Below are 10279 nucleotides of genomic sequence, written 5' to 3' on the forward strand. Positions count from 1 at the left end.
TTGAGACATATGATTGAGCTGCAAGAGTGTAAATACAGTGTACCATGACATAGAACACAAATGTATACCAGGTACCCCTGAGCATGTGTATATATGTGTGTATGTTCAGCTGAAAGGCACAGAAGTAATAACATGGGTCACAAGCAGTCTGGAAAATAGCCTGTGCATGTTGTACATGTGTGTAATATCACTGTCACTGCATACAACAAAATAAAACATGTATTACTACTGATTATTGCATTGCCATGACACTGATATGGGTACTACACTTGGCATGCTTATCATGTAGTACTCAGTGAAGTGTACAACTGTTTTATGACCCACTGTCCATGCCTAGCACTAACAGCTATATCAACACCCATATACACTGAATATCAAAGTGTACATACCCCTGTTGGAATGCCAGGTCTGTGTGCTGTATGCCAATAAGACCACAGAAAGTCATGACAAAATGTTTCTCACCTCAAATGTGAACCATAACCTGTACAATTGTATTGAAAAAGAAACAAAGCTGTTTCCTGGAAGGTGAGCAACTATTGCCAAGTGAAGATGTGATATGATGTTAGAGTACAAACCAAGACAAATGGATTCTGTAATCATCTCAGCAGGTGTTTACACAACATATCAGTGTAAGGGTGTGCACACAGTCAACTGGCTAACTGTGTACTGAGTATTAATTCCCATATGTTTCCACAGGACAAGTTGTTATATTCCCTATTGAACTGAGCAGGCTATAGGACACATCACAGGTGGGGATTGTGTTGACATGTGCTTTTGTGGGGTCATGTTCCAATTGCACAAGTACCATGCATTGTAACAGGGGTGTGTACACTTCATATCCACTGTCGCTATATGGAATCAGCAGTACCTTAACTGTACAACCATCCTCCACCAATGATAGAGTAATCCCCCTTAGTGGACAGCACCAAGACACAAAGCACATAATAGGTTGCTATATTGGCTGTACAGGGACACATATGTATAGACCACAACTTGGAAGCAAGTGCACCTCTATCTGAGCAAGCATGTAGGTTCACAGGTGACTTCCTGTAAGGTGGAATATAACTAGAAATCAGATATATCCAAACCACCAAGGCCAATTGCAACCATGTCTCCACATATGTACACAGTCTCAGAGCCAGTAACACAAGTCAACCTGTACTGGGGGTAAAGCACACCTCATACACACATACCATGGATACAGGCAACTTGCATCAGACAGGATAAATGGGAACAGTGGCACTCTGTCCACAATATTAGTACAGGGGGATATGCACATCAACCATACTCCTGTCCGCATCATTGGTGAGCATGGACATAATGCTGACTGATGGTAACAACAAGTCTCCATGGGGCATGAGAACATCACAGTTTGCCTCCTACATGGACACAGGCATGTGCTTACAGTTTCATCACACACTACAGTCAAACATAGACATGCCACCATCCACACCATCCACATGGAAGATGGCCACTGTCATCCCTTTACGCAGAAATGAATGGTGAATAGTGGATTATGCCACTGTGTCCAACAGTGGGGGGACTGGACAGGTCAGGGCTAGGAGTGTAATGCAAGACATCAAAGCCATAATAGGTTACAGTGTTATGGTATAGTCTCAATTATTTGCAAGTAATATCCACTGTTGATGTGCACATGGACAACTGTATGAGGTCCTGTGACCTTTTATCCTGTTTATGTCTTTCAGGTACAATGCCCTGGGAATGTCTCCCTACATTTACAACCCATGAAAATGAGGCAATCATACACCTCATCCTGCATCATGACATGCTATTCAGCCACAGGGCCCAGGATCTGCAGGAGAGGACTGCCCTGTGGAACAAGCTCATCCACAGGGTAAATGATGTCAGCCTGCACAACCAAAATTATAAGCAAGTGTGGTATCGTTGTACAGATCTGATCCACCATGCCTGTCAGAGTGCTGCTGCAGTTAGGAGGAATCAGCTAGCCACAGGTGGGGGTCATACCATCCAGCCCCCCCTGACACATGCTGATGAGCTCCTCACCAGCCTTGGGGCAAATGCCCACCAGCCAAGCCAGCAGGCTGAAGACAACATTGTGGAGGTGGGTGCCACCCACACAATGGACAAGGAGCATGCAGGTATACCCCCAGGGCACATTGCTATACCACTGTTGCTTATGCATTTTTATCTGTAAAGTATCTACATGCATATGTCAGATTAGATAGTTTGTTGCTGAAGTGTAGTAATGAACAGATGTGCATAATCTCTAGTATTGTGGGTTTGTACTGTCAATGTGCTGAAATGCTGCTCCCACCCTGTACCAATGCCACAGGTGTGGCTACTGACATTACTTCTCTCACACAACTATTTAGGTCCCTCTGGTATACAACTGGGGCAGCAGCCTGTAGCTGGTGAGTATGGAGTTGTTTTGTTCAGGTTTACCAATACACCGGCCATGTTATGGGCATGCTATTTGCCATGCACACATTTAACACAGCTACCCATAATGCATGCTGTACATGTTCACTTATTGTTGGTGTTAACTGCAGTGCATCACAGTGGTCACCATGGTGGCATATCTGAAGGGTATGTAAGAGTCCTGCAGTATACCTAACAACCTGTCAGTGCAAGATGTGTGGACAAAGATGAACATAATGGTGGGACAAATGGCCTACAGTAGGGACATGTCTGAAACAGTACCCTTATACAGTGGCTACAACAGTGTATACACCACTATTACAATGGCAACTGTTCCTGATATAAAAAAAATGGGAAACCACAATACCACATTCCACACCTTTTACAACCTGTAATGTGATCCTAACATGAGCAATGAATGTGTAATATAGAATCCTATGTTAGGAAAACAAATATGGGGAATGCATACCTTAACAAACACTGGAAGCATATGTGTGCAAACACTCCAAATAACATATTGTGGAGGCAACTTGTGATGTACTGACAGCATTCACTCTTCCTGAGTACACACCTTCCATCAAGTACAGGGCCTCAATGTCGCACCAAGTAATGGTCTGCTGTCCAAGAAGTATGTCCATGACATTTGCCCACTCACCTGCAACAGAGGCAGCCATGGCTTGCACACATCTTACAAACAATGAAATGGATCCCATATCTGAAAGGTAGAACTCAGATGTGGGAAAAAGTAGCCTTACCTCACCATTGCATATACCAAGGCAAACAGTGCAGAAAGTCATGTATGTGTGTATGAAGTATGGGACAACATTGATGTAGAAAAAAACATATGCCCATCCAAAACATATGACAAAACATGTTGCAAAATGGTCATGGAGGCTGCCCAGAAACATGCAGCAACACTGACGGACTTCCAGGAATGTCTAGCAAGTACTGCCTGTGCAGTACCTGTGTCAACAATTGCCTGGATTCTGTATATGTGTGGCCTATGGGTTAGGGTAATCAGACGGAAGAGTTGTTCCGCATGCTATATCATCCAGGGCTATGTACAGGTAGCATAAGCATAACGTCAAGTCTCTCAAAGGCATGTGTTGCAATGTGTAATGGTGTCATGAGACCAGGGCTCAGACCTACAGACAATATTCATAAAGATACATGTGGTGCACAAGCAACACCTCACTCCACCTCAGGGCCACCATCCCCACTTTTTCACTTGCTGGTGCCAGTGTACACCTTTAGGTTTGCTGTTCATTAGCTGGAACTAGTCCGGTAGACATGTTTTATGAATTTGGAACACTGCAAAATAACACTTATGTGGGGCCCATAGTTGTCAAGCATCTGCAATAAGGCTGAGGATGAGAAGGGGTGTCCGCTTGAAACAGAACAGTGAACTGAAGCATACATCCAAAGCTTGCTAAGAATGGCTGTATCTGAACACAGTCAAGGTTATGAATTCTGCCAGACATAACCCTGACTGTACTGCAATATTGAAGCCACTGTGTGACCTCCAAGGGCTGTGCACACGAGCTGACCTTGCAATCTGGCAGGGTTGGAGACATTTGTAGGGCAGACTGACAAAATAATGGCAAGTGAAGATGAGACATGCTAGTATACTCCTTCCAAGAATAGTGACTGTTGTATTCACTTAGGTGCTTCAACAAACCATTGTGTTAAGGGTGTGCACACTTATGCAAACCACATATTGTATGCATCTCATTCAGCATCTGCATGACTAACACATTTCTTTGATACTGCATTGGATTGCACAGGTCATATGTCACATATTAGGTGTGTGTAATGTTAATAAATGCAGTATTGTGGCCTCATTGCATATCATAGATGAGGCTGGCATGTCAACAAGAGTGTGTGCACTCCTCATATCCACATTAAGCTTTGAAGGTTGTCAGTGTAACCGGATTTTATTGCACATACATACACTGCTGATGATGGGATCTGCAAATCAAAGGACAAGCATTAATTATCAACATCAGTCCTCATATCATCCCAGGAATGTGTCAGGCGAACACACAGGGGCTGTGAGCAACAGAGAAAACATAACTGCCACACATATACACATTCAGCAATGGTGTGGACACTTGTGAGGTATGGTGCACAATACATGCCAGTGTGCTGTACAGGCGTGCAGTGTGTTTCAGGGGAGGAGGCATCACCTACTAACACAACTCATGCATCACAGAGATGTATAATTTTGGTAACAAGGATTGAGTATGGCTGCAGTGCATGCTGTTGAGTGCCATAATTCATGCAATTTGACTGTTGGGTAATGAGAGGTCTGTGTAATAACTTTTTGCTACCTCACCTGTAAGTAAGTAAGTAAGTGTGTGTGTGTGTGTGTGTGTGTGTGTGTGTGTGTGTGTGTGTGTGTGTGTGTGTGTGTGTGTGTGTGTGTGTGTGTGTGAAGAAGCAAACCATAATGTACAGGTCTTAATTTACATTTCTTGCCTGCCCCTCACAGGTGACGAGGTGGGTCAGGGTCCCTCCTTCAGGCAAACTGATATTAGTGTCCATACCAACTCTGACAATGATGATAGGCATAGTGAGGCACATGCAGGGTTGTCAGGGGCTGAATCTGTGCCAGTGGTTGACATACCACTTTTATCCACCCCATCCCCACACACAGTCACAATGCCCATACATATCCCATCACCAGTGGCCATATATGAGGGGAAAGTTGGTGGGTGGTGGCATGAGACAGCAAAGGGTGTTGACTATGGCAAGTATGTCTGTACACAGTAGCCATAGCCAGATGACCGGTGAGGTCCCTCCCAGGCAGATGTACAGGGGTGCTCGTAGGAGGGCTGCTGGCCATCATGCCCCTGGCAGAGGTGCCATAGCAGGTGTCAACAAATGCATGTTTAGGGCCATCATGGAGGCACAGGCATGTATGGAACATTATAGCCTCCAAAACTGTAGAGAGTCCTGCCCTGGCATTTTAGAGCATACACCACATCCATACTGTAACAGTTTTCCTCTTAGTGTGTTCAGTGTAGGTAACAGCATCGCGGATCACATTCTCCAACAACACCTTCAAAACACCATGGGTCTCCTCATAAATAAGCCCTGAAATATGCTTGACACCACCTTGACGAGCCAAGCGGCGAATAGAGGGCTTTGTAATACTTTGAATGTTATCTCGCAAAACCTTACGATGTCTTTTAGCACCACCTTTACCGAGGCCCTTTCCTCCTTTACCATGACCAGACATGATTCTCCAAACTGAATACTAACACAGTTGTGTTAATGTATGGAACATTACACTAGAGATGGTCTGAGGCTGCAGAGGGCTACTCTTCCTGCTGTACGTGACTACATCCGTGATCTTGCAGGTGTCCACCATTATTTTGCAGAGGTCATGGCTAGACAGTTGGGGGAGATGGTGGGAATCCTCGACCGTGTGGTGTTTGTGTTAGAGCATGTGTTGCGAGTAGGCTGTCGGCCACATGGACATCAGTCAGTAACACCAACAGGTGGAGGTCTACGTGGACGTGCAACAACTCATGGCTGTTCCTGTAGAGGCAGTACCAGCATCAGCACTGCAGGGGGGGTGCTGTCCACACCACAACACAGTAGGCCATGTGCATGTGGTCCTGGCCGGTCCCAACAGGGATGAGGATCCAGTGGACAATTGTCATCATCAGGGGAGAGTACCATATCTGGGCTTCTGCCTGGTAGTGTCTGTGCAATCCCTGGCAGACACAGATCCCGTGTCCCTGGCCGGACATGGTGAACCGTACACCCTGCCATGTATGATCTGCAGCTGTCCAACATACTCCTGTATAGGGCAGCCACATGGCAGAAATGTGTGCATACACGCACACACACACACACACACACACATCATCAACACAGCTAGGACACATCCATACCTACACACACCAAGTCTGCACAGCCCATTTAATAAAGAACTCCCTAACCCACACACATGATGTCAACCAAACAGCTCAGCCTAGGCATCTGACAAACTCACAACACACCCTGTGCATATGATGATACCTGTGTCACATCCCTGTCATCCATACCATCGATGCAGGGACATGTTAATATGGTTCTGATGCACAGGGTGAATGTACTAATGTTTAGCATTGTAATGCTGTTTAATGTGTTGTCAGCTGGAATGATGAATGCTTACACATCAGGGTGTGTAGCTGTACAGCCATGATGCATTACAGCTGTTATTAACACTGACTGATTGTGGTCGCCATTATGCATTCTGTTTGTGTTCTAGGTGTCTTTGTGTGAGCAGGATGTTGGTCTGCTGTCCTATCCTACGAGAGGTGTGGCACTGTGGTGAAACATTGACTGTGTCATATCCCGGGTACAGGTGAACACAAGTAACAGGTCTGCATAACAGTTACTGTATGTGCCACATGGCTGATAGGTCTGAGGGGTGTATACAGATGAGTGCATGGTGAATGCATAGCGTGATTAACAACTACTTAACATGTTAACATATACTATACAGTATAACAGCACACTAAGCAGGGGGATACGCACAATAACCCCAATGTGGGTGGCTGTACCCACAACAACCACACCAAACTATATATACCAACTCCACTATCGCTGTACAGCTGTACAGTGGGGAAGAGGGCATTTACACATTTTCCATCCACTACTAGTTTTGATAGAATGAATTTCCATGAGATGATTGCTTTGAAATGTTACCTTTTGCCAGTTAGTTCTCGGACAAATGATCTCCTGGGACATATATCTTCTGCAAACTGAAGCAGATTGTGGCACTAACCATGTATACTCATGTGTTCTATACAGTATACTCACACCCCTTGCTTCTATAATGACAGCACATAGAAGCATGTTATATACATGGAATTAAATACACTAATTAAAGATGTCATTACCCTGCTATTTTATCAGACATGAATGTGATCATTGGTTACCAGGGCTGAGCTATGCTTAGTAGGTGTAAGCATTACTTAAATGTAAATGCTAAGCAGAATTGCAAACTGGTAAGCGAAGCCTACACGGTGTAAGTGCCTATTCATTTAATGGTGTGTTAGCAGTGCTTACTGTCGCACAAACCCGCTTAAAGCTGCTCAAAACTGCCTTAATCACTCTGTATTCAACAGTCCTTGTTCTGCCTAGCAACAAAATAAACAGCCCTTGAAGGGCTTGAACCCAGGACCCTGTACACTATAGCCACAGCAGTTAACCACTAAACCATGAAGATATCTGTTATTTTTCAAATATATCATTCAGTACACATACTGAATAGTAGTGAACAACTGCTTTGACTACTACAATTGTTTAGTACTTGTAAGTGAAAATGGTGCTGAATCAGTCATGTTCTTATATGTAAATATACACATATCAGATTCATATGGTGGGATATATCTGAGAAGGTAAATACAACACTCATGTTTATACATAAAAGGATATAGATATATGTTTAGACATATGTGTGTGTATATATATATATATATATATATATATATATATATATATATATATATATATATATATATAACTAAAATTAACCGCACTCAAAAAAATTGAACGAAGAACGGCTTCCATGAAACATGTCTTTCTGAAGAAGTCTTGATAATAAATTAGACGAAAGCGCTAAAGTTCTACAAGAGTTGTTGGTGTGATTTACTATTTTTTTGAATGCTTTTATTGTCACGAAGTTCAGTTCTTAGTTTATATATATATATATATATATATATATATATATATATATATATATATACACACACACACACATATCCATACACACATATATATCTATATATATATATCTTTATATCTGTATATATATATATATATATATATATATATATATATATATATATCTTTATATCTGTATATATATATATATATATATATATATATATATATATATATATTATATATATTCTCTCTCTCTCTCTCTGTATATATATATATATATATATATATATATATATATATATATATATATATATATATATGTGTGTGTGTGTGTGTGTGTGTGTATATAGCATATGCCCATGACATGTAGTGGAGTCATACCTCAGCACCATAACTCTCAACCTATTAGTGCAAGGGAAAGTAATGTATGTATTGCAGTTATAAATGTAGAATGTTGCTACAGTGACAAGTGTTGTGTCAACATTCATGTTGTGAAGGAAGGCTCTTCTGAAACTGACATGTACACCATCAGTTACTGACAGACATCATAAAATCATCAAAGTGAAGTACCACACAAATCACAGTAATGATCCTGTGGAATACAGAAGCAATATGAGCAATAAACGTGGACATTCTGAAACAACCTGGTCAGTCAGGAGGTATACACAGAACGCCTTAGTGCAAAAATGTGGAATAAGTCTGGCAAAGGGGATGTTTAAAGCCATGAAAATGGGGATATATCAGAAATACTAGACTAGATAAGCTCACACAGTTGATGCATTTACACCCTCCTGTCTGTCCTAACACATATTAACTGGAGAAGCAGAGATCCCAAACCACATACTTCACACTAGTTAGTGACATACATCTTCACACCAGTCCACTGCTTTATCAGAAATACACATGTATGGTGGCCAGGCAGCAGTACATCTGACCAATATCTGGACATAACATCACACTAGGGTAAATACACTGCGCTGCTTGGCATGTCACCAAGCACTGTCTACACGAAAGGCAGACTGCCACAACACTAACCCAATTTACCTATGGTGGGATACACATGTAATTGCAAATATAGCAGGCACTACAGGCATATAACAGCATGGAGTAACAGACACCAGTGTGAAAGTGCATATCCACAACCGATCTCAACACAGTCACAGTCACATAATGGTAAGCCTAAGTAATAGTATAGTCTATGGCCTGTGTGAACAAAAGTCATCATCATGTTTGCCACTCACACACTAACCCTACATATACTGGCCCAATTCATAGTGGCCCTACAAACATATAGACTGATATGGTATCAGAAACTGGAGCAGCATGCACTGTCAGATAGAACAGAACACTGACATCTACCCCTGTCTGTACACAGGTCAAATAACATGATCACAATACACTGCTACATAATACAGACACTCTGACAACAATCACCGTAAGTACACAGACCTCACTACTGTACAGACTACCACAGAATATCCAGGTTTTGTCCTCAACTATTAGGCCTCCTATACATTACATGCCTGGCAGTCTGATATATCACTGGCTTGATATCAGGAATTATGTCAGTAAATAATGGTATACTGTACATATCCACCTCTTACTGCATGACATATGAACAAAGGGTGACAGACTTGTGGGACAGAGGCACAAACATAGGGTCAATATTGACATATTGCAGTTATAAACTGAGAACATTGCTGGTGTAATAGGGTTTGTTGTGACATATCTCTTCTGAGGGATATGAAGTCAGTAACACACATGGATGTTACCATTTCCTGAGTACAGTCATCAGAGTATGCTACTGCATTCATGAAGACAGAAAATGTGTGAGTATCACACCAAATCTCAGGCTTCAAACACTGGCCAGTCTGCAGATAGCCCTACAGGTGAGAGTTTTCTCAATCACATAACAATGTCATGCCAAAGTTTAAATCATGTAGAACAGCTATATCCACACAAACTCTGTTAAAACAACATTACTTCAAATGTAGAACAGTAATACTTACATTCTGTCCCCATGTCTGGACCATCCCCCTCCAGTTTTTTGGCCTGTCTCCACAGTGTTTGTTGTAAGAGGTATTTTCAACTACCCTCTGTGATGCTGTTTGTCATATACCCACATGAAGTCTTCCTCACGGTGAGGGAGAAGGGCCAACACCCACTTGCACTGCTTACTTATAGGGGTGTGTTTCCATGCAACTGGCTATAGGAA

At 42.3% G+C, this 10279-nt stretch overlaps 1 protein-coding gene across 1 annotated transcript; it reads right to left on the bottom strand.

The window, feature by feature from the left end:
• Window positions 1-5368: 5368 nt before the first annotated feature.
• On the bottom strand, window positions 5369-5641 carry LOC122817349 (histone H4 type VIII-like). Its single transcript, XM_044090556.1, has one exon. The coding sequence runs from the start codon at window positions 5639-5641 to the stop codon at window positions 5369-5371; it is 273 nt and encodes a 90-aa protein (XP_043946491.1).
• Between the last annotated feature and the right edge of the window lie 4638 nt (window positions 5642-10279).

Source organism: Protopterus annectens, chromosome 12.part0 (genome assembly GCF_019279795.1).
Source record: "Protopterus annectens isolate FY-2018-M chromosome 12.part0, PAN1.0, whole genome shotgun sequence".
In the NCBI taxonomy this organism is placed as follows: domain Eukaryota; kingdom Metazoa; phylum Chordata; order Ceratodontiformes; family Protopteridae; genus Protopterus; species Protopterus annectens.